General features: G+C 41.1%; 1 protein-coding gene across 5 annotated transcripts in view; it reads left to right on the forward strand.

The window, feature by feature from the left end:
• Positions 1-26,100, forward strand: part of SNX24 (sorting nexin 24) — a 157,456-nt gene that overhangs the window by 94,217 nt on the left and 37,139 nt on the right. For 4 of the 5 annotated variants that reach the window (XR_010412964.1, XM_045891644.2, XM_045891635.3 and 1 more), the window contains exon 3: positions 4,832-4,936. Coding sequence is in view for 3 of the 5 variants with exons in the window: in XM_045891644.2 (XP_045747600.1) it covers positions 4,832-4,936 (105 nt within the window). In the remaining 2 variants the exon portion in view is untranslated. Of the gene's footprint in view, positions 1-4,831; positions 4,937-6,194; positions 6,379-6,738; positions 6,922-26,100 lie in introns of all 5 variants that reach the window. The other variant, XR_010412965.1, reaches the window with a different exon arrangement.

Below are 26,100 nucleotides of genomic sequence, written 5' to 3' on the forward strand. Positions count from 1 at the left end.
CCTCGAATACTGTTTCTTGTCTTTGCCTGGTATGTAAGCCCCATGTGCCCCAGGAGTGTCTCTAGCACTGAATTAACATGTAGGAGAGGCTCAGTGTCTTCTGCTCCATGACCTTCTCCAGGGGCTCTTGCTTCCCCTTGGAACTTATCTTTTCTAATAGACAAAAGATCATCTACTTGAACAAAACCTAAAATGTATTCATCTTCCCCATTCTGTCTACTGCATGGATCAGCCTTCTCCCAGAAACTCCCTGCTCCAAATCTGCTGTCCCTGGATTCCCTTCCTCACACTGATGGGGCAGAGCTGTGAGTCCTGATCCTCTTCTTTCTCTTCTTTGCTTTCAGCTGTTTTCTGGAGTTACATCCTCAACTTCCTTTGTGTAAAAGAAGCCATAGGAGGTAAACCTTTTGAGGTCTTGAATGTCAGAAAATGCTTTTGTTCTCCCACACATGATTGATGGTATGGCTGGTGATAGAAATCCATGCTCACGTTACATCTTTGCAGCATTAATGTCCTAACATCCACCATTGCCTATGAAAAGTCAGCTGCACCTGCTGTTTCCCTTCCTGTGCTCGTCACCCAATGTTTTCCCTAGGTCTTCCCTCTGTCCTTGTTTTCCTGAGAGCTCACAGATAAATGTCAGTAGCTGTGGGGCTTTTAAAGTATATTATGCTGGTGCTTAGTGATTCTTAATCTGAAGATCTATATGAAGTCACATAATTCTTCTGTCATTTCTTTGAGAATTTCTTTTCTCCTTTATGGAATGCTTATTGAGTTTATATTAAACTTCCTGGATTAATCCTGGTGGTGTTTTTCTTTTCACCTAACTTTGCTCTCACTCTCTTTGTTGTACAGTTTGAGAGATGTCCATGATTTTATATTCTACCTCTTTTATTTTTTTACTTCTCTATCATGTTTTTTAATTTAAAAAAAAAACTCATTTTTTTTTCCATAGCACTCTCTTTTTGTTTTATAGAAGCAATATCTTCTCAGATCTCCCTGCTGATAATAGATGGATGTCAAAGATCTCTTCTGTTACTTGTTTTCCTTTGGGGTTCATTGTTCCACTTGTTTTTCTTGTCCTTTCTTTTTCATAGTGCTGTCTTTGCTGTGATAGCTAGCCTCAGTTGCCCATCCACCAAGATGAATTATTCTTGGTGTTTGTCACTGGTACCTCTACCTTGGGTATGCAAGCCTGGTCCCTCTGTAGGGTGTGTCAGCTGGAAGCCTTCGTCATAGGGAGTGAGAGGAGAGAGCCAGCTGTTAGACTGGGGACCCCACGACAGGATGAGTAGAATGGCAGATGCCGTCGTTCCAACCAGATGCCTCATTCATTTTCCTGAGGGACGCTGACCCTTTTTTATGGGGCAGGGGTGTGAGTGCAGCCAGGTTACTAGACCCCCGCTTATGGGGGTAGGGGTAGAGTGTCCATTGGCATGAGCCCTGGCATTGTCTCATCCCTCTTCTTGGTTCCCCACCCCCCCGCCCTTACACCAGTCCTGAGCACAAAGCTCTCAAGTCTGTTGAGAAGACGGGGGTACCCGCTCTTTGCTATCCCTTGAGGTGGCCTGGCGGGGGGCTCCCTCCGGTCTGTTTTCTTCATTGACATACTCCTGCTTTCTGCCTTGTAGAAAGTTCTTGATCTCTCACTTGGTAAGTACTTCTTCTCTGCCCCTTTGTTTTCATTCTTCTGTGTCCCATTACCTTTGGCTTTTTGCCTTTTCTTTTCTTTTTGGATGTCTATCAGGATTAAATTCAGGTACATAAAACAGAAAGTCCCAATACCAGTAACCTTTAAGAAAAAACAAAGGGGGGGATGATTTTTTTTTTTCCCCCTCTCAAAACACAAGTCTGGGGATGAGCAGTCCAGGGCTGTTGAGGCAGCTCCTGAAGGCTCTCAGGCACACAGCTGCTTCCTCCTTTCTGCTCAGTCATCTGAAACACCTGGCTTCCATCCTCAGAGTCGCTCCATGGTGGCAGATGGGCACTGCAGCTCCAGCCATCACGGTCACATTCTAGGCAGGAAGAAGGTGGTGGGGGACGGACCTGGGTGGGGTGTGAGATACGGTAGAACAGAAGGTGCAAGCCAGCTGAGTCTGTTCTTTTTCTTTTTAATTGTCTTTATTTATTTATTTATTTTTAGTAATCTCTATAGCCAAATGGGGCTTGAACTCACAACCCCACGATCCAGAGTTGCATGCTCTACCGACTGAACCAGCCAGGCGCCCCAAGTCTGTTCCATTTTAAAAGAGTTTTTATGAAAAGTCCTCAGTGTCTTCGGATTACTACTGTCTTCCACTCTCTGCAGGGGGTTGGGAAATTGAGCATTTTGGCTGAATTTAGCTGAATACATGATTATTGCTAATAATACAGGAGCTCTATTGGTGAGAAAAGCGAGGAGAGTGGATTTTTGGTTTGCAGCTAGGACTTTCACATTAGTATTTTAATGGCACTTAAGGTGTGGAGGGACGCGGCAAATCCAGGCTCAGCCTGGTGGCTTGAACTGGAAGTGCTGATCTGGGAAATGTACAAAGACCTCTTCTTTTTCGGTTAATGATAAATATATTCTTCTGTACAGGAAGACGTTTTTATTTCAGGTTTAGCTGCTAGGCTTTAACTGTGTGCATTTTCTTAGTGATAGTTCTCCTTATGTGCATGTGTAGTAAAGGGACAGTCTGTGATGAGAAAAACTTTTGTTTGTCTGAGTTTTTGAAACTTTGAAAAACAATTTTGATTTTCTGAGCTGCTGTCTAGGCATTTTACAGTATGATAACCCTGCTCGCACCCAGAGTCAGAACATTTAGGTGAGGACTCGAATTCAGGATTTCTGCCGTAATTCTCACTTGACTTTCCCTGGTACCTTTTAAAATAACCTTTTGGAGGGCGCCTGGGTGGCTCAGTTGGTTAAGCGACTGCCTTCGGCTCAGGTCATGATCCTGGAGTCCCGGGATCGAGTCCTGCATCAGGCTCCCTGCTCAGCAGGGGGTCTGCTTCTCCCTCTGCCCTCTTCCCTCTCGTGCTCTCTGTCTCTCATTCTCTCTCTCTCAAATAAATAAATAAAATCTTTAAAAAAATAAATAAATAAAATAAAATAACCTTTTGGAGTTAAGCCCTTGACAAGTTAGTGACCTCCGTCCTGACCACCTGTAACTGATAGGTGCTTGCTACCCTGCTCTCTTACCACCTCTTGCTCATAACCTGCTACCCCTCCCTTCTTTTGGGATCTGTAATATATCTTCTGACTCTACGTCCTTTCCGTGGGGTATAATGAAACTGTGCCTTCATTCAAAACAAGCCCATGGCGTTCACTTCCCCAACGTGGGAGCTCAGATGCTCAGGGCTTGAGCTCCTTACTCAGCAGGTCATAATCTGTATATTCTTAACCAGCTCTGACTTTCCCACTACACAGTCTCAGTAGGTTTTCCAAGTTTTTAATTAGAATAACCTTCATTCTGCTTTAGTCAGTGTATCAGTTTCAAATTACTGCTGTAACATATTAGGACAAACTTAATGGCTTAAAACCAGACAAATTTATTTTTTTAATCCTTCTTGAGGTCAAAAGTCCGAAACGAGTTTCACTGGCCTAAAATCAAGGCATCACGAGGCTGGAGGGGAGCATCCATTCCCTTTCCTTTCCAGCTTCTAGAGATCACCTGGGCTCTTGACCCTTCCTCTGGGGTGGAAGCCAGTCATGTAGCATCTTCCAGACTCTCTCTGACTGTGACCCTCCTGCTTTTCTCTTATAAGGAATCTTATTATTACACTGAGCCCACCTGGATAATCTAAGAGAATCACTCCATTTTTAAGACCCTTAATTTAATCACCTCTGCAAAGTGGCTGGCCATGTAAAATAAAGTAACATTCACAGGTTAGGATGTCAGTGTTGTAGACAGGATGTACCTACCACAGGCAGCTCTAACTCAAGTTCCAGTAGAATTTTTCTTTTATATGTGGTTCCTTCAGACTGCTGCCCAGAAAGGCTTAGCTGAGAACCATGATTTTTCTTGAACAGAAGTTGGACCTAATTCTTAGGAGCATTGGAAGCATCAGTCTTTCTCTTTTAAAAAGCTAAAGTTCATTCTGTTAACAGACCTTTTGAGAAACTTTCCAAATGGTGTGGTCTAGTTCATATGGCATTTCCAGTGAGATGGTTATAAACATTGCATTTTGTTTTGACTTTTTATGTGACATAATATGTAGAAAGTCTTTTTCACCAGAAAAATACTTCTTCTGAGCAAAATTTCTTTCTATTAATGGATTTTGGAAATTATAAACTACTTTACCTCCATTATGATGCATTTACTGAACTTTTTTTTTGCATTTACTGAACTTACAGTTTTTCAGAAAAAAATAATTCTGGTCTGAAATACTAGATGATATACAACCATAACAACTACCCAAAACACAAAACTCTTATCCTGAAACCTGAACATTTAGGACAGCCAAGTAAAGAATTTTTTTTAAAGATTTTATTTATTTATTTGAGAGAGAGAAAAAGAGCAAGCAGGGGGAGGGGCAGAGGGAAAGAGAGAGTGAGAATCTCCAGCAGACTCTGCTCTGAGCAGGGAGCATGACAGGAGGCTTGATCCCAGGATGCTGAGATCATGACCTGCGCTGAAACCAAGAGTCAGACGCTCAACCGACTGAGCCACCCAGGCACCTCTAAGTAAAGAATTTTTTTAACAAAATTTCAATATAATTATATTTCCCTCTGCCTTTTTATTGGAGATAGTAGTGGTTCATTTTCTTTTATTGGCTTTTCCCCTCAAAGAATGTCTATAACTGAGACATTTTCTGGTTTTTTTTTTTTTTTCTGTTTCTGTCTTTATAGCTGAAGAAATGTATAAAAACTCCAGAAATCCCTTCTAAACATGTTAGGAACTGGGTCCCAAAAGTCTTGGAACAACGACGACAAGGTTTGGAAACATATTTACAGGTAAGATGTGTTTAGATCCTCAGTTAATATAATGTAGCTTACATAAACTTGTATCTCAATATTTTATTCTCACAACTTATGGGTGAGATGCAAAATACTTCAAGCATTCAAACATTCTAGATTAAAATAAAGAAAGTTTAAAATGATAAATACGTTGTTAGTTGGTTCTTTTAGCTTTAATTAGCATCTTTTTGTCATTATGTGGATCGAGGAAGTGAAGATTTTGTGGAAAAGTAAAAACTGATGGAAAGCGGGTCTGTCCATTTTTTAATTCAGCTCTACAGATTGCTTTGTTTTTGTTTTTTGTTTTCTCTCCAAGATTTGTTGCTTTCTCCTAGCATTTGCCCAGCCATTAGGTTTTGGTTGTTGGGGACATAGAGAAAACTGAATTTTCGTTGGGCCTGGCTAGTCCATCTGTGGAATCACCTTGAGAACGAGTGTATAAAAATTGCCTCAGATGAAGTGCCTTCTTTGAAAATTGGGATGCGTGTTTTTGAAGGAATTTGTTTGGATCTTCTTTTCTGCCATTGAGAGGAGCCGGCAGAACTGCAGAAGCAGCATAAGATGACACTTGTCCGAAGTAAAAAGGAAAAGCAAAGGAAAGGATGGAACAGTGTCAGCTCTTCTCAGTTTTAAAATACAAAGAGCTAGAGGCCTTTGTATGAATATTCCATGTAGTTGTGGATCCACAGAGCACCACAGAGGGCAGGCGCTGGGATGGCTCAGGCTGGGTGCTCAGCCAGGACACTGAGCACTGGAGAGGCAGATGCGTGAGAATGATCTAGTGAGTGTGGCTGAGAGGACGAGGAAGAGAAGAGCTGGACCTCACCCGAGGGTCCATGATCATCTCTCCTCTAAGACATGTGACATTGCAGAAACAACAGCTCGTACTATGCTTTCCATTAATAATACCTCTGACCCCTTTAAGCTTTCACGCTAGGATAGGTTTTGTGTAGGCAGGTGGCTGGAGGCTCTGGGAAGCTCACATACGGCGTGTGTGACAGACTTTTTCTGGCTGGTTGTGCCTGATTCACTGTTGGTTAGAAGTCGCAGAGAAGCTGTCCCCACAGGCTTGTACTTGGTGATAAATTCAGATGACTCTGTCCCGATGAAGCCCAGAGTCTCTTGGTGGCCTTGTCTAGTTTTCCTGTCTTGACAGTGTTCAACAAGGAAAGCTGACGTGCTGAAGGCCTTGCAAGCATCTGAGGAGGGCTCTCTGTACTGTTTTTGTTCTTCTGCTTTGGGGCATTGTGGACAGACCCTTCCCTGCCTCCCTCTGGAAGTGGGAGATGAAAGGAGACGGGGACCACAGATGACAGGAACGTGTGTGGCTGTGTTCCTTGAGGCTGTGTATCTGGGGCTGCGAGACTTCCAGAGCTCCTGGCAACACCGGCGGGCAAAACCAAACCAAAAACCAAGACTTTAGACATTGTATGCGAAGGGTAAGAATTCATGTTCTCTGTAATTAAATGGATTAGGTAAACAATGCATTCTTATAGGCCACATTTTCCACAGATATTGTATATCTTCAGGCTTTCTTTGTGAAGAATGCTCTCCTCTTTTTCCTCCCGTTGTATTTGACACATGACTTCCATTACTCCTTAGTGTAAACAGTTTAAGTTGTTTGTACTTTGGATATAAATACGCAGATAAAATCATCTGGCACAGAGAGGAGTTTACAGTGACTCTCAAATTGAGCTTAGAATTTTCTATTCTCAGAAATAGGACTTGAAAGATGTGGTTAGGGACTGAGAGGGCTTGCTTCCTGTCATGCATTTAATGTTCATTTTCTTGTCGCTTAGGTCACCAAGGAGGTCCAGGGAGCTCTCTCTTCTCCCTTCTCTACCTGATTCCGTTTGCAGGCAGTGGGAGCTAGATGGAATGTGCAAAGATGAGTGGGAATGCTTTATCAGTCCCAAGTGAAATGAAAACCCTGGTTTGCATGTCAGTTTTGGATAACTTTTGGTGTTCGAGTCTCTGTAGGAGTAAGTCTCAGCATGTGCTGGATGGGGTTGCCCTGTTCTGGCCCATAAACCTGAGAAGGTATTCACACCCCACAGCCATAGCATCTAAAGCTCACGGTGACATTAGAACGTTTTCCAGTCCAGCCTGCCTCCTGCCCTTCAGTTATGCTCAGGATTATCCTTTTGGCCTCAGTTTCCCACCCATAGAACAGGCAGATTAGCACTTGAGAGGGCCACAGAAAACAACTCTTCCCCTTGTCCAAAGATCAACTAGTACCTTCGGGACCATGGGTGAGTGTGACAACATTCCCTAAGGTCGCCCACACTGCTCTTTTATTTTAGTAGTGGAGAAACTGAGGTCTGGTGTGGTTACGAAGCCTGCCTCACTCCCTAGAGTTTATTAGTTAAAGACATGGACTGAAATTTTAGTTTCTTAACTCCCCAGAGGCTCTTTTCATTCTGCATTGTAGATTTTCTAATTTCTCAGCCTTGATGTAGTTTTACTTCAGGATATATTAATAATCATAAAAGAAAAGGCCTTATAATCATAAACTGTTTATGATTGATAAACAATTTAATTAACTATCTACCTACCCCCAACTCCCTTGATAGATTGATAGATTAGTGATTTTTTATTTTTGTTTTGTTTTATTTTGTTTTTATTTTGATTGGTTATTTTTCAAATCTGTAACTTGAATGTGTAGAATCCTATGAAAACTGTCAGCATGCATCTGTTTTCCATGTTAAGTCATCTGGAGAGAAACCCAAATCTTAAGAATATATTACCTGGGGTGTGCCAAACTGATTTGACCCTCAGACATGGTTTATAGAATACATCCTGCTTTTTTTTTAGAGAGAGAGATTTTATTTATTTATTTGACAGAGAGAGCACAAGCAGGGGGAGAGAGAGAGAAACAGGCTCCCTCCTGAGCAAGGAGCCCGATGTGGGGCTCGATCCTGGGACCCCTGGGATCATGACTGAGCCTAAGGCAGACGCTTAACTGGCTGAGCCACCCAGGGGCCCCAGAATACATCCTGCTTTGAGATGACTTCCCGTTTTTCTAGAGATCCCTCTTAAATAAAAGTACAAAAACTTCACAAGGAATGAACCTCCACAGTTAAGTATTAGATAGGCAGGGGGAAAGGGGATCATCAGAGGAAGAAACATTTTTAACAACTTTCGACAAGATGGAATGTTCTGGAAGTGCATGAATGGATACAGCAGAGAGCAGAAGGCAATAGCCCCGAGAGCCTGCGGTAGAGGCAGGAAGCTACCTGCCCGAGGCTTTGCTGGAGAATTTCTGGACTCAGAGTCGGCAGATGAAACTGAAAACCAGTGGGCCCATTCAGAGTGCACACATGGGACCGATGTCTCGGCCACTTGTTCTCTACAGAATATAGGCAGCCTGATGTTTATGACTGGGCCAAAAATATTTTTAAAGACTTTTCTCATCAAAACAGAACAATACACCAAGATATTAAATAGAATGACCATGGAGAGCTAAGGCTTCTCATGTAGATATTAGGGCCCTGAGTTCACAACTCCCTCCCCACCAACTGAGCCCAGAGGAGAGCTGACCACACTTTCTTTCCATGTGGAGGGAGGTCTAACAGAGCCGCAGAGGAAACCCACCCAAGCCCCCCACACTGCTTGCTTCAGTGAGATCTGATAACCAAGGATCGCCTTTGAAGAACAAAAAGACAAAGATGAACTGAAACACTGACTTGTCAGGATAGAGATAATTCACAACACAAAATATGTCCTAAAGATTGGTTTAATAAATCTAGAGAGCTGCCCAAAAACATTACATCCAAAAGATGACACTAGGAAACTGTAAGATGAACAGTGGGGACACACAAGAGTTCTTAGGATTTGTTGTGTCCTCCAACTGGAAATATTCAGTAGCTGCCCTCCAACTGGGAAACTGTTCCATAAAGTACAGATACAAAAACTCTCCAGCAAAAGACAAGACACACTGGGGATCTATCCAGGCCTAACATCCTGGAGTCCTAGAAAGAAAGAAGAGGGGAAAATACAAAAGTAGGGGAGGGAATAATCAAAGGAAAAGTAGTTGACTGTTTCCCAAGCTGGAGGCTCTGAGCCTTTACAAAGACAAGGTGCTCCTAGGCAGAGCACCAAGAATGATAGAAACCCGCCAAGGCTGAGACACAGCGGCAAAATTTCAGTGTGTCAGAGATGAAGATCCATCCGTACTCTTCCAGAAAAGAAAAACAAATGGTGGGCAAGGTTGAGGTTCACTAGTGTCTCCATTTCCTTATCTGAGGCTGGCTTAAAGGGCAGGTACCTCTGTTCTTCGGTAGCAACATGAAATTGCCAGCTGGCTTGGTTTTTAGACAGCCATTTTCCATGGGAAGTTTGCATTCAGCCCTCCTTGATCTGTTGCAATACTGTGAGATTTATGTTTCTGAGAAAGGGACCCACGTCGTATGTCACTTACTTGAGAACAGCAGAGGTTTATGTTTTCATCTCATTTATAAGGAGGGAACAACAGTTAAATATACAGGGAGGGGCAGCTGGGTGGTTCAGCTGGTTAAGCATCTGCTTTCCGCTCAGGTCATGATCCCGAGGTCTTGGGATTGAGCTCCATGTTGGGGCTCCCTGCTCAGTGGGGAGTCTGCTTCTCCTTCACCCTCTCCCCCTCCCCCGCTCATGCTTGCTCTCTCAAATAAATAAAATCTTTAAAAATATGTATACAGGAAGCGTTGGGAGCTAGAGTGAAGTGGCTTGTAGAAATCGTGATTAAGGATAATCAAAGCTAAAAGAAAATGCCTTAAAATTCATTGGTAGAGGACATTTGCACAGCTGGTGTGGGGTTTGTTACCCAGTGCATGCAGGATGCTGTTTTCAGAAGACCCGATTACCTGACTAGCCTGCCCCTCATGTGTTTTTAAAATTATGCAAGGCAGTGTAATGTTCCATTGAGCCAGGAGTCTGCAGTGGACCAGAGTATTATATTTTTAACTCTGCCAGTAGTACATGAAGCATTTATTAAAATTGACGCTGTGTGCTTGAAAATGTGTACTCGCTAATTCTTGAGTGCAGTGAGCTATATATAACGGGATGAAGTTTGTTAAGCGTGCTAGTCGATCAGACTTGGCTTTTTGATCTCTAAGCAGAAAGGTGTGTTAAAATGTTCCACTTATATTTCTGTGATTACTCCTATGATAGAGCTTAGGTCAACCATCCCTGCTTTCTCTTGATCCCTCTCTTTCTGAGTTTTTGCTTTTCTTGCTTGCTTTTGGATTTGGTGGCAGATTTTTTTCCCTCTTTTTCTCTTTCCATTTTCTCTCCTCTGTTAGTTTATATCTGTTCTTGTCGTAGTTACCTGTTTTCTTTAGTCTCCTCCTGAACATGACAAGGACCTTAGGATGTTTCAAGTCTGATCACTCTAGATATAGGATTCTAGGTTGACAGTCTTTTTTCAGCACTTGGAAAATATTGTGCTGCTCCCTTCTGGCTTCTATGCCTTCTAATAAAAAAAAATCCACTGTTATATTATTGTTTTCCCTCTCTATGTAAGATGCTGTTTTAAGATGTCTGTTTTCAAGATTTTGTCTTTGCCATTAGAAGCTTAATTGTGATGTGTCACGGTGTGCATTGCTTTGGGTTTTTCTTGTTTGGAGTTCTCTTCTTCTCCTTCCCAATTTCTCCTGTCCTTCCAGGACTGTTGATAATAGGAATATATGGTTTGTTTTTTGTTTTGGGGGGGTTTTTTTTAGAGATTTTATTTATTTGACAGAGAGAGACACAGCAAGAGAGGGAACACAAGCAGGGGGAGTGGGAGAGGGAGAAGCAGGCTTCCCATGGAGCAGGGAGCCAGATGTGGGACTCGATTCTAGGACCCTGGGATCATGACCTGAGCCACAGGCAGACGCGCAACAACTGAGCCATCCAGGCGCCCCTCAGGAATATATGGTTTTTTTGATACTCATTGAAAATGTGTATCTCATAGCCTTCTCTAAAATTCTGAGTGAAGGGACGCCTGGGTGGCTCAGTTGGTTAAGCTTCTGCCTTCGGCTCAGGTCATGATCCCAGGGTTCTGGGATCAAGTCCTGCATCGGGCTCCTTGCTCAGTGGGGAAGTCTCCTTCTCCCTCTCCCTCTCTCTGCCACTGCTCCTGTTTGTGCTCTCTCTCTCGCTCTCTCTGACAAGTAAATAAATAAAATCTTAAAAATATATGTAAACCTCCTGTCTTAGCTGGCCTTCTCTGACACTGCTTAGTCCAGGGAAGGTTGGGTTTGGGGGACTCTACCTCCTTTCTGCCTGGTGAAGGTGGAACACCAGATTCCCCACTTGGCCTTCGTTGACCTCTGGGCTGGCAGGGGTGTTCTTCATGACTGCTCAGAGGATGGGAGCTCCAGCTCCCCACGTGGTCTCCACTGACCTTGGATAGGGCACATTACTGGCTTGGGGCTGGGGGGAGACGAGAGTCTTGGCTCCCTACTCGGCATCTCTGATACCACCCTGCATTGAGTGACTCATTGCAGCCTCATGAGGGTGGAAATCTAGGCTTCCCAGTGGGCCTTCGCTGCCTTGAGTGGAAATGTTTACCCGACTGAGCCACCCCAGTACCCCCTGGCTTCAGTGGAAGTGGACCAACAGTCTCTTCTGTGGTGTTTGGGTTGAGTAGAGTGGTCAGTGTCTAAAAGTTTTCAGTCTTGCTAGGCTGTCTCTTTTCCGGTCTTTTTGCTAGAGGAAACAGGCTTTTATTGGGGCTTGATTTGTCTGCCTCTCTTGGTATTTCCTGGCTTCTGGCTTTTCCTGCTCCAAGTCAAGATACATGAGGCAAAAGGAAAACCCAGGAAAGAGAAAAACTCACCACTGTGTCATTACTTAGGTGCTGGCAGGTTTCATTTCTTCCCTCAACCTTAGATACAATGTCCAGTATAGTGTGTGAGTTGTATTTGGCAGGAGGAAGAGGGAAAAGTGTATCTCTTCCATCTTAATAGAACTGGAAGTCTATCCTTTGACTTTTAAGTTTTAATATCACACTTCTTTTGTTTGAGAAATTCTGTTTGCTTTTTTTGGATTTTTGTTTTGTTTTGTTTTATAATGATTATTATTTATTTCATTATCTTGGTGCACACACATCATAAAAAGTGAAAAAATAGTGTTCCACATTCTTTTAGCAAAATGAAATGGTCCAAGTTCTTGATGCAAAATAATGTGAGTAAAGTTCTTCCTATTGAATGAACAGATCCAAAAGAATACTGCATTTCCTTTTTCATCATTTTTCATCATTGGTCCCTAAGTGTGAGAAAATTCATCTATGATGGCATCTGAAGTCTCATGATCTGTGATTTTACCTTTGCAACCAATTTTGCTATATATTGTGGAAGCCACTAGTCACATGTGGTTAATGAACATTTGAACATTTGAAATGGAGCTAGTCTGAATGAAGATGTTCTACATAATATACACAGATTTCAAAAACTTAGTACAAAAAAGAATGTAAAATATCTCAATAGTTTTTAGTTTTGAAGTAATATTTTGAAGTAATATTTTGTATTTATTGGGTTAAACAAAATATATTTACTTGTTTCTTTTTACTTTTTTCATGTGGCTACCAGAGAATTTAAATGTTAAATATACATTTAAAATTATTATAAAGTGTATATGTGGCTTACATTGTACTTCTTATGGAGTGTGGTGGTGTAGGGTATTCCTATCTGTCTCTGTTGTCATTGTCTGAGTCTTCTAATAATCGGAAAACACTTGCTTCTGTCGATCTTTTTTCTTTACTATTTTGAGTAGAAATTAAAATTTCTGAACATTTAACTGTGTTCATTGAAAACTTTACAAGTAACTTCAAAGATGATGTCTTCAGGACACCTGGGTGGCTCAGTCAGTTAGGCGTCTGCCTTCAGCTCAGGTCATGATCCCATGGTCCTGAGATCGAGTCGTGTGTTGGGCTCCCTGCTCAGCGGGAGCCTCTCCCCTTGTCCTCCCCCCTGCTCATGCTCGCTCTCTCTCTCTCTCTGTCAAATAAATAAATAAAATCTTAAAAAAAAAAATGTCTCTAGACATTGAAAGATGATGAGTACTTTGGGCAACACAGTAAGAAAGCTAAAGTGTTTTATAATAGTTATTATTTATTTCATTATCCTTCCAGTCGATCCCATCATTCTTCAATTTTCTTATTGTTTTTGTATTATTTTTGTATTTTCTTAGCATAGTTAGGAATAATTGATGAGTAATGATGAAATGATACTTAGGATCATGAAGTAGCAAAGTGTTGCAAAGTATGGAAAAAATAAGATCACTAAGATTCCGTAATATATTTTAGAAAAGAATTCAGTAGATGCACATGGTAATCCTAAAATGAAGGAATTTGATTGTCTTCTTTAAAGATACACGAATCTTCTCTGTGTTTTTGGAAGACATGTAAGAAATAATAAAAGTCATAAAATACAAATTCTTACAAATAGAAATGCTTAGGGGCACCTGGGTGGCTCAGTCAGTTAAGTGTCTGACTCTTGATCTCAGCTCAGATCTTGATCTCAGGGTCGTGGGTTCAGGCCCGGGGTTGGGCTCTATGCTGGGCATGGAGCCTGCTTAAAACAAACGTACAAAGAAAACACAAATAGAAGTGCTTGATTTTCTGCCTTTTAAATGTGATCTGTCATTTTTCTCTTATTCTCTTAGGGTCTTCTTTTCATCTTTGATATTCTTGTTTTTCATCTTTGGTGTTCTTCTGTTTTGCTATAGAACTTAATTACTATAGTTACTATAGTTATTCTGTATCTAGGTGTAGATTTTTAAAAATATATATTTTTGAGGATTTTGTGTGTGTATGTGTGTGCACGTGCACGCTCTCTTAATCTGCATGTAGGCACATTTCAACATTTCTGGAAAATGCTCAGATATCATATCTTTGAATGTTGCCTCTTCCCCTTTTATATTCTATTTTTTAAATTCTCAGTTTCATAATTATAATAACTGATGTCTTCATGGGTCTTAGTTGTTTCTGCTGGTTCTTGGTGCTTTGTTTCCTCTTAGGTGTGTATGTATGTGTTTTTGTTTGTTTTTATTTTTAGCTGAGTAATCCATTTCCTTGTACCTTTATCCTTGGGGATTTTTTTTTTAAGTCCAGGATTGAATTAAATTTGTACCAGAGAGAATTTTTGCTTGATTTTGCTAATCACCTAGGAACACTATCAACTAGGACTTCTTAGCTTAAAAGTTTTTTGGACTGCACACAAGGTATTAGTTTAAGTTACAAACCTGTGAAGGGGATTATTTTTTTCCCTTCCTCTGACTACGTTTCCTTCAGCAGCTTTATTTGGACCTCTTTTACATCCCCCATGCCCACCTACCTTAGGCAGACCTTAGGCTTTATCTTCATTTCTTTTTTTTTTTTTTTAAGATTTTATTTATTTATTTATATGACAGAGAGAGACACAGCAAGAGAGGGAACACAAGCAGGGGAAGTGGGAGAGGGAGAAGCAGGCTTCCTGCCGAGCAGGGAGCCCGATGTGGAGCTCGATCCCAGGACCCTGGGATCATGACCTGAGCCGAAGACAGACGCTTAATGACTGAGCCACCCAGGCACCCCTTTATCTTCATTTCTTCTGTCCATGCAGCCCCCAAAGTGGATGCTCAAAGTCACAGGGTTCATGATTCACCCATGGGACAGAACCAGCTTTGGTGCTTGCTTATCTGTCAGGATTTCTATTTATATTCAATTTAAGGATGCTCCTGATTCCTTACTTTCTTATCACCTCAGTGATGCATTTTTAAACATTTCTTATATATATATATGTGTGTGTGTGTGTGTGTGTATGCGTATATATTTTATAATATATATTTATATTTTAAAAATAATATATTTGTATTTACTTTATAAATTATACAAAATATATTTAAATATACATATTGTGTGTGTGTGTATATATATATATATATATATATATAGTATGTGTGTGTGCGTGTATAACATTTTCAGGATCCTGAGTATTCCTTCCCAAGAAAATATGGCCTAGTGGGGTGTTCAAGTGCTAAATCATTCTTCATGGTTAGCCAATTATTATTACCAGGATTTACACTGCAGACTTCTCTGTGCAATGACATACATAATTCCTATAACACATTCTTCAAACAAGGAGGGGTTTGGAAAACAGGTTTAATTATTTTACTGACTGTAAGATTCTATTTGACAGTGTTTGCTTCCCAAATCAAAATGGATCTCATATCCTGTTCATTCAGGGCTGGGATCATGATGCTGCAGGAGTGTCCGGGAGGGCCCACCGGTGGTGGATACAGTGCGCTTCACCTCAGGTCGTCCTGGGGCATGTGACTTTATGAGATGACATCACTCCTACATCTGTGCTGTAAAATTGACCTTCCACTTTCCTACAAGGCAGTTCCCAAAGAGGTTGCATCATGACCTCAACATGTGTTTCTTTTTCTTTTAAAATTACATAGCCAGTATGTAGATTTAATGTCTTGGGGTTCATTGAATAATATTTTTTTTATCTGCCCTTGACCCTTTATTCAGCCACCACCCTCCCCACCCCAGTGTGCTTGGGAAGATATTTTCTTCCAAAGTACGCTGGCTTCCTGGTTCCACTGGGCGTATTTTCCAGCCTATTGTCTTTCTTTTCCAGGAGCTTCTTTATTCTCTAAAGATTCTGTGGCTAGAATCTTTGGTCCCATTCCCCATTTTGCAGTAAGACACTACTGCTGAAATGCTGGAATGGTGTTTTATTTGGGGAATTATTGAGTGAACGACTGCTGTGCTCCTCATCACCTGTTGCTACATGAAAATGCTCGAACAAGGTCCCAGTTACCTCCAGAATCACATGGTCATGAAGTGTCTGGTACCATCATGGGCTTTTCTCAGAAACGTCCTCTTTCACTTAATAAGCACTTTCCATACTAGTTGGAGCATGCCCTTAAACCATTTTGTGAATCACATTTTCTGACTTCCACACAGAGTGTATTTGTAGACTTACTTTTTCTTCTTCTTTTTTAAGATTTGTTTATTTATTTGAGAGAGAGAGAGAGAGAGTGCACGCGCATGAGTGGGGGTCAGGGCAGAGGGAGAGGGAAAGAATCCCAAGCAGACTCCTGCTGAGTGCAGAGCCGGACACGGGGCTTGATCCCAGGACCCTGAGATCATGACCTGAGCTGAAACTAAGAGTTGGACACTTAACTGACTGAGCCACCCAGGCACCCCACTTTTTCTTTTTTTGGAGTGAAGTATAGTTGACATACAATGTCATGTTGGTTTCAGGCATACAACATAGTAAATCAACAATTCTGTACATTATGCAGTGCTCACCACCATGAGTGCATTCACCATCTGTCACCATACAATGTTATTGATTATGTTCCCTATGCTGTACTTTTTGTTCATGGACTTACTTTTTAATGATGGTGAACCACTTATAAATTGGATGTTTTACTCTTACATTACATAAAATGTCTGTTTCATGGCCAAAAGCCATTTTTTCACTTTTGGTTCACTTCTTTGACGTGTATTAGCATTAGTGTTCTTTTGGGGGAGCCTTTTCTCCGTGTACTGTGCAGACCCCCAAAGTTTATTTTTAGTTTTCGTTTGAATCACTTGTGAGAATTGTAGGATAGGCAGAATTGAGCTGAGAACAACAGAGTAAATGAAACTGAACTGAGTTTCAGGTCTCATGTTTTCAAGGTTCACTTACCAGAGAGGTGCTCCCTCTTGCTTTATCTCAGCCAAATTGCAAAGCACTACAAATCATAAACTACTGGGATTGTGAGTGGTCAGAACTGGAAAGGTGAAGTTTAGAACAGGTTTCTGTTTAAGATCTTAGTGTTTATCTTTAAGTCAGTTTTACTTCGTAAAGCAGTTTTCTCATCATTACTCTCATTTATGTATTCATCGATATTTAAAAAGGTGAAAATTTTCTTCGTAAAATATTTTCATCCTTTCTTATTCTCCACCTTCCACTTTGGTGCTCTTTTTTTTTTTTTTTAAGATTTTATTTATTTATTTATTTGAGAGAGTGAGAGAGAGAGAGCATGAGCAGGGGGGAGGAACAGAGGGAGAGGGAGAAGCAGACCCCCCCTGAGCAGGGAGCCGGATGCAGGGCTCCATCCTGGGACTCCGGAATCATAACCTGAGCTGAAGGCAGATGCTTAACCTACTGAGCCACCCAGGCGCCCCCACGTTGATGCTTTTAAGTCATACACATGTATCTCTTCCTAGCCATGCAACTCTGACTGAGGAGTAATTGAAAATTTCTCTTTGCATCCACCCCTGACAGGGTAATGTCACTGATGAAGGTGTGGAACGTCAGAGTGTAGCAGGGAAGCCCCATGCTGTGCCCATGGCCGCCCCACACCTTACAGCTTAGGTCCTTAGAGTTCTGAGTTTCATTCACAATTAAGAAATGGTATAATGGCAGTTTTGCTTCTTACAAAGGTCTTCCTTTAAAATGCAACTGAAGTAAAGAACAAGATCTTATGTTTTGGGAGTGTGGGGGGGTACGCTCGTGAAAGAGGGATGTACAGTTGGAACTTGACAAAATCACCCGAAAAGCCTATAGAAGTAACAGTATCTATGAAGGTCCTGCTTATAACATGAGACACACTGTTCTTTGTTCTCATTAAAGATTGTGAACTGTGTGTTAAATAATATTAATGGCTAGGACTGTCAGTACTTAACAGTACTTTCCTTGTACAAGTGATTTTATTGATCGATACCGACTCAATGTAACGGGGGCAGATTATTTTTACTGATTTTATCGAAACCTTAACCAAGTTTGTTAGTGTGCCACATATCTTTAAATAGATCTAGATGATGATGTAGATTAAGAAAAGCAAACCACCATCCATCTCTTTTTGATCTGTTAATAACTTAAATCCATCATTGCTAGTGAGTGTTTTCAGATTCTCTTGCGCATAGGTTTCTGGTGCCTGCTTAGAAATCCTGGAACCCTGTGTCTGTGGTTGGTCGTTCATACAGGAAAACCCTAATCACCAGAATTTGGCAGACAGGTTTGTCGTCATAATTGGTGAAATAACTGACAAAACAGGAAGAAGAAAAAACTTCACAAGTCTGTTCCCTGAATTTCGTTTTTGTCAACAGCGACCTTTATAGATTCGTAGGTTTTGTGATAGTTCTTTAAGACTTTTTTTGTGCTAAGCTGAAAAAACTATGAAAGCTGTAAATATTTAGCACAGTATATGGTATTTCTTCTCATATATTTTAAAGATTTGTATTTTAATTATAGAGAATCCTGGTACTTATTCTCAAATGTGTTTTATTTTTCTCTGTGATTTGTTTGCTTCCCATGATCTCAAAGTGGCATGGACTTCATTTAAAATAATTCTTAGTACAGAGCAATTTTTGAAATTTTTGGAAGTAGCCATATATATTAATTCTTTAAAGAAAACAGTACCCTTTCCTTTCGATGAAATAAATTAAACCAGTATTTTTAAAATTCAGATAATGCATTCTTGCTTCCTTTGGGTGGGTGAGCCTGGCAGAGAAGCCTGACCTACAGAGCTATGGATAAAGAGCCTTCAGAGGTAATACAGGTCAGTGGAGGTAAGGTCAGTAATGGCAATTTGAAAAGCTCTTGGAGGGCGCCTGGGTGGCTCAGTCAGTTAAGCATCTGCCTTTGGCTCAGGTCATGATCTCAGGGTCCTGGGATCGAGTCCTGCGTTGGGCTCCCTGCTCGCTGGGGATCCTGCTTCTCCCTCTCCCTCTGCCTACAGCGCCCCCTGCTTGTGCTCTGTCTTCCTCTCTCTCTCTCTCTCTGTCAAATAAATAAACTCTTTAAAAAGAAAAAAAGAAAAGCTCTTGGAACCTCAAAAACATCCATGGTTTCATGGAGAGGAATCTGTGTGGAAGAAGGGAATGGATTGGAAATATGCACTCTAATGCACTGGGGCCCCAAAGCTTGATCAGGGTTAAAACATAAAACTTTGGGAATTTTAAAGACTATGAATTATCAAATATTGACCACCTGATTTATCAGTCTGTACTGATTAAAAAAAACAAAACAAACAAAACTTCTCAATAGTCATAAAGTTAGGGTTTAGTGCCCTCAACTAGAGCCCTGGGTTAATAAGATGAATGTTTTGGGCTCAGTCCTCCGGTAGAGCTGTCTGGGCTTGTTGGCAGGCTCATGGCTGCATGCTGTTTCTAGAAAGGGGGCAGGTGAGATGTGGAGTATTATCACAGACTTGGACTCATTTCTGGAAAGCCAGCTCAAAGCGCCTTCTAGAAACAAGTAGTCACTGATGTCATTTCATGTTTAAGGACCCAAAGATAGCCACATACTGCTTTTTCTTCACATTCAAACTTACCTGAAAATGTGGATGCTTTTTTTCTGATAAAAACTTAACACCCTGAGCTAGCATTCCGTTTCCGTGAGTATTAGTTCTTTTAAGATGACTGTAGTGGGCTTGAGTCCCTCTTCGGTACTACAGTTTTCCATTCGGAGGTTTTAGGAAGGCTGATGTTATTTTTGAGATTCTTCTGATTTGTATTTTATCAAATTTATGTGTGGTGGACTCCTGAGTTTTGAAAGAACTGGCTTTTTTAGTGAGGTTCACTTTTAGCTTGAGGACTCCACCTTAAAGAAAGATCACTATCTGTTCCACAGTAATTTATTTTCTGATATAAATCATCTGTTTCTTCACAGACATCAAGAGTTCTCTCCTTGCAGATGAATATATTTTTTTATGTCAGTATTTTTATTATTGTTCTGATTTATACCTGCGTGCCTATTCAAAAATTTTGAAAAACATAAAGAATAAAAATAAAAGTAGGGCCACCTGGGTGGTGCAGTTGGTTAAGCATCTGCCTTCAGCTCAGGTCATGATCCCAGGGTTCTGGGATCAAGTCCCACATCGGGCTCCCTGCTCGGTGGGGAGTCTGCTTCTCCTTCCCTCTGCCCCCACCCCACCCCCCCGCTTATGCTCTCTCTCTCTCTCTCTCTTGCTCTCTGTCAAATAAGTAAAATCTTTAAAAATAAATAAGTAAAAATTTAAAAAAATAAATACAATAAAAATAAATAAAAAATAAAAATAATTGTCTGTAGTTCTTCTCCTTGGACCAGTGTTAAGGAACCAGGGGCAATTTTTCCTCACAGAGGACATTAGATGATATGTACAGACGTTTTTGGTTGTCAGAATTTGAGGATGGGGTGCTCGTAGCATCTAGTGGGTAGAGGTCAGGGATGCTGCTAGAAATCTTAAATGCACGGGACAGCCCTTAACAAATAGTCATTTGGTCCAGAATGTTCATAGTGGCATGGCTGAGAAACCCTGATTTAAACATCTCCAAATCTTGGTGTGCTCCCTTTGCCTTTTTTCTGTTGTTTTTTTTTTTTTAAAGATTTTATTTATTTATTTGACAGAGAGAGACACAGTGAGAGAGGGAACACAAGCAGGGGGAGTGGGAGAGGGAGAAGCAGGCTCCCGCAGAGCAGGGAGCCCGATGCGGGACTCGATCCCAGGACCCTGGGATCATGACCTGAGCTGAAGGCAGTCGCTTAACCAACTGAGCCACCCAGGCGCCCTCTGTGTGTATTTTTAATCCTATATTTGATGTTACCTCTAATCCTTTATAAGTTCTTCTTTTAACTTAAAAACGTATCACAAATCTGCATTGAGAAAAAAATAGAAACATAAAACCGTATCCCAGGCATTTACCATAACTCTGTTAGGTATTCCCCCGAGACAAGGTTTTTAAAAATATCTTAACTTTTTTATTACGGAAATTCTCAACATATAAAAAATAGAATAATATAATAAAATTCCAGATACCCATCATCCGTCTTTAGTAATTATCAACTCAGGGACAATCTTACCTATATTCCCAAACATACCCCATCTCCCCATATTATTTTGAAAAAGCTCACAGATGTCTTTTATCTATAAATATTTCAGTATGTATCTCTAACAGATAAAGGTTCTTTTCAAACACTATTTTAATAAAGGCTCTGTAATATTCTCTCCTATGGATGCATTATAATTAAGAGCCTGCTCTTAAGTTTTTGGATTGTCTTTAATTTTCAACCTAGAGTGTTTGGCGGGTTTTTTGTTGTTGTTTTGTTTTGTTTTTGTAGATCTTCATATGGCGTATCCTCCTTGTTCTACAGTAGAGGTGAAATAGAAAGTGTGCAAACTAAGCAAGGGAAGAATGAGCATGAGACCCTTAATTTCATTAAACACTGTGTAACTGGTAAAGATTAATGTCCATATCTCTTGCTAATTCTTTCCAATTACTTAGTTCATATAAATTCCCAAGCCTGGTTAATTATGCTGAAGTCAGGTAGTAATTTTGAACAGTGTTCCGACAACAAGGGAATTTTCCTGGTCTAACCTTGCCCTCTCCCACAGACTCTCAGCAGATTAGGCCCTCAGCCCAGAGTCCATTCATTTTCTGCTCAGGCCTAATTGCTGCCGACTGGCTGCCACAGGTATCCGGATAGCCTGAGTGTAAGGAGGCAGGGACTTCTGAGAACAAATAAGGAAAGATTAATTGTTTGTTTTGGTTCCTCCCAAGAGAAATGTGGGTGCTTAATCAAGAAAAATAATTTCTTCTGTTGATTTGGCTTATTTGGAGAAAAGATAATTGTGTAAAGGTAGGTGCAAAATGATGCCTTTTCTAAGAGGTATTGCGACTTACCTACACAAGAGACAAGGGTACAGGGAAATAAACGTAAGACATGGACGAAATGGATGAGGATGGCCCACATTTCTCATAGTAAGTAATCTGGCTGTTGGGCTTTCATTTGGACAATAGTGCTAGCTAGAATTGTCATTTGTTTTGTCTGGATCTTTGGAAAACTAATCAGGGAGACAATAGTGTAAAAAAAAAATCAACAACACTTTTCCAGATTGTTCTTAATTGCTGGAGTACAAAGTGAGCTAAATGCTGTGATGTTTCCAATTAAGGAACCTGTTTCAAGCAAGCACTATTAAATCTATCTTTCCCAATCTGATAAATAAGCAATCAAAGAGTGGAGGAGATTAATTGAGAGCAATTAGTTCCAGATTCTTTAAAATAGGTAATGTGAACCAACATTAGTAATGGTTTCTGGCAATTTTGGGTATGGTAACAGTGTCACGCCTTCTAGCCAATCAAAAAAGGAAATTGATGAAATGTTATCGTATTGCTTATTGTTTTTAGTATTGAATACCGTTTGCTTTCCCAAATCTCAAGCTATGTGAGAAGGACTTTTGATATGTTCTAAATCAAAATTGACCCTTGAATTTAGTGAATGCATGAAAAGAGAAATGTATATTGTCCTTCTGAGAGGAAGAAATAGAGTTGTAAACACCAGAGTCTCTACACTAGGCAGGAGTCAGCCTAATTTTTCTCTAAAAGACCAGCTGGTAAATATTTTAAGTTATTCAGGCCATATAGTCTTTGTCACAACTACCCAGCTTTGTCATTGTAGTGCAAAAGCTGCCCTAAGATGTTAATAAAGGGTACTTGACAAAGGAGAGGGCCTATGTTCTAATAAAACTTTATTTACAAAAGCATGCAGCAGGCCAGATTTGGCCCTTGGGCTATAGCTGATCCTTGCATTTAGAGGCCAGTGCAGATTGGAGCAGATGGCCAACAGGAGAGGGCTGGAATGGAAGAGCAAGGCCTGGCATCAGGGGGATGTGGGTTCAGAGTCCTAAACCTCCCCTCACTGCTGTCTCAGCTAGGGTTGTAACTTAACCTCTTTGGGCATTGGTCACCTTTTCTGTAAAGGGGGTAAAAAGGCAGACCTCGTAGAGTTGTTCAAGAGGACCACGTGAGCTAATAGACACAAAGCACCATCTTCAGGACGATGCAGGATGTTGTCACTAGAACATTCTAGTGGAAATCTTTTATCCATTCACTGACTTACTCATTGATTCATAAATACTTTTGAAGGACCTGTTCTGGGCCACATACTCTACATGGCGCTTTGCATGTATTCCTTCATTATCCTCACCACCATCCTCTCTCAACAGCATCATCTGGTATTTGAAGTATGTCTGCCTAAATATGGACCATTTTGTATATGACAACATGCACTAAGCCTATGTGTAAAGCACCTTTTGTTTTCCTCAGTAGACCAAATAGTAGCAAGTAAATCAGGTAAATCAGCTTGAACCTTTTCAAGAACCTACTGGTCAGGGGAGACCATTTGAAGAGTGCCTGTGTGGGGATCTCATCCCCAAGGGAGCAGTGCATGCAGCCCTCCTCCCAGAAAGTGTCCAAGGCCAAGTGTGGTCGTGAAACTTGAAATTCTGTGTATTTTTTTTATATGGCAGGGAAGTGAAGCGGGCTTTGTTATTACTGCTGTTCATATGGCTTCCGGCCCTTTCACGAGTCCAGATGTCAGACAGCTTGGAGTCCACCACCAGGGGCCTCTCTCGGGCACACTGGCTTGTGTGTTCACCATAGCCTCTTGCACTCTGAGATGCCTGATGAGGTTTTATTACTTGCTTCCACTAAACCCCATGGGTTGCATGACTTGCTTAGAACAAAACCTCTCAGAAGGTGCGAGTCACTTGAAAGGATGCCTTGCAAAGGAACTGCAGACTGAAGACAAAACCAGAAATTGCTTGCCCAGATGTACCATGAACAGCAGGAAGGGGGCAACCTGGCTGTCCCTGGGAACCCCAAGTGGAAAAGCCAGTGGCTTTTGAAAGAACACAGACCTGGGAGAAAACATTTTGAAAATGGATGTTCGACCAAGTTTCTGTCATTATGGGTTTTGTTTGCCAGGATTAATGTGTGTAACCTAAAAATCTCTCTACTTCCCTTAAAACTTGGAAACAGAATTTTCTAGCCTGTTCAGAAACCTTTCATAAGAAGAGTTTCAGTGGGTCTTGGATCCAGATTTTTCTAAATGCAACGTTTTCCCCTTGTTCTCCAAGAACAACTGTGCGGCATCAGGAAAGAAGGGAATTTCGTGGCCAAACCTCATTAAAATGTCTTTGTGTTATTGGAGGAATGGCATGGGAAGAATTGGTATTATGACTTAGTAAGTGCAGCCGTTGGATCTACCTGTCTTTGTGAGATAACTCTTGTTGACAAAGGCAGTTCTTGACACCAAATATTGTTGAAATAAACAAAATTCTCAAACACAGTGGAGACCAATCACTGTGTTCCACCTTTAGACAGCGCACATTGTTCTCATGTTAAAGTATCAATATTTGTAATTTTTAATAAAAACATTCTTTCTCTCATTGATAAGCACAATAAAATAAAATTTGTTTTATTTTATTTTTATTTTTTTTTTTTAAGATTTTATTTATTTTTTAGAGAGCGAGCAAGAGGGAAACAGCATGAGGGCGCCTGGGTGGCTCAGTTGGTTAAGCGACTGCTTTCGGCTCAGGTCATGATCCTGGAGTCCCTGGATCGAGTCCCGCATCAGGCTCCCTGCTCGGCAGGGAGTCTGCTTCTCCCTCTGACCCTCCCCCCTCTCATGTGCTCTCTCTCTCTCATTCTCTCTGTCTCAAATAAATAAATAAAATCTTTTAAAAATAATAAAAAAAAAAAAAGAGGGGAACAGCATGAGAGGGGAGAGGGTCAGAGGGAGAAGCAGGCTCCCCGCTGAGCCAGGAGCCCGATGTGGGACTCGATCCCAGGACGCTGGGATCATGACCTGAGCCGAAGGCAGACGCTTAACCATCTGAGCCACCCAGGCGCCCAATAAAATTTGTTTTAAATCTTATTTCATCTTTATATTACTTTCAATTTTCCTTTCGGGTGTGTTTTACATAGCACATAATTTTTTTTTTTTTTTTTTTTAAGTAGGCTCCATGCCCAGCTTATAGCCCAATGCAGGGCTTGAACTCATGACCCTGAGATCAACACCTGAGCTGAGAGCAAGAGTCAGACACATCACTGACTGAGCTTCCCAGGTGCCCCTACATAGCACATAATTAAAGCAGTGATAGCTTTATATGGGGTATGTTTAAGTAAACACATGTATTTTAGGGTGAGGGCTGAACTCTTTTTCATTTGAGAGGCATATGATGAAAGCTATTTAGGATATACTGCTCCCTCTTCAGATCCTCTGTTCCATTCATGCCAAGGTGTTTTCAGTAAGTGAAATAGTATCATTACAGTGTGTTTAGAATTTCTCTCTCTCTCTCTCTCTCTATATATATATATAGGACAAAATTAGAATATATATATATATATATATATATATTCTTCCTGTAGGACTTACTTATAATTTATTAAACAAAGTGCTCTGTTTCCCAAAATCAATTTTTTTTAAAGGCCTTTCCCAATTCAGAGCTTGGCCAACTCCCATCTTGCTTTTGGACTCTAAGTGGTGGGTTATTTTCAGGCTAGACGAAGAGCTTCACCTCCACATCCCTGAATCCAAAGTGAATTCTAGTTGCAGCAATACCCTTAAAGTCTAAAGAATGTCTAATACTTTCAAAATCATTCCCTGGCTTTGCCTTCTCTCCTTCTCTTGTCCTCGTTTACAGAATGGGCAGTGTCTTATTTTGTCTTTAATTTTACTTTTTCCACAGAGGATATTTGCTCCTTTGGTGGGGATTGTGGCTTTTATCCTGTTTTCTGTATTCCCTGGCCCTCATAGTGATGGGAGAAGACTTGTCATTGTCTCTTGCCCCAGAGTGTCTTTCATGTTGCAGATACATAAATAAATTGATTTTTCTCCCTCATCCACCGGGGCAGGAAGGTAGGGCAGTGACATCTGAGCGGAGGATATGTTGTTGGAACTCTCATTGTCTGTCTCAGTTACTGTTTCAAACCATTCACTGTAGGAGACTCACCCTGGATGCCTCATGCCCTACTGAGGCCTTTTTCCTATTCCATTTATTCCAGATCTACAACTGAATTCAGCACCATCATACCCAGGATGCTCGTTGGGCTTATTTCCAATATTACTCATCATTGCCTTGTCACCCCCTTGGTGGAGACTTTCTCTACAGAGCCTCTCTTGTACTGTTATGGAAACATCTGGGCCATTCTGGGCCATTCATAGGTTCCTTTATAAAATCATTCTTCCCTTGGGCGCCTGGGTGGCTCAGTTGGTTAAGCAACTGCCTTCGGCTCAGGTCATGATCCTGGAGTCCCAGGATTGAGTCCCGCATCGGGCTCCCCGCTCAGCGGGAAGTCTGCTTCTCCCTCTCCGACTCCCCCCTCTTGTGCTCTCTCTCTCTCTCTCAAATAAATAAATAAAATCTTTAAAAAAAAAAATCATTCTTCCCAC

The sequence above is a fragment of the Mirounga angustirostris genome, unplaced genomic scaffold (genome assembly GCF_029215605.1).
Source record: "Mirounga angustirostris isolate CCGP_5_RB_7025 unplaced genomic scaffold, mMirAng1.0.hap1 SCAF_7, whole genome shotgun sequence".
Taxonomy (NCBI): domain Eukaryota; kingdom Metazoa; phylum Chordata; class Mammalia; order Carnivora; family Phocidae; genus Mirounga; species Mirounga angustirostris.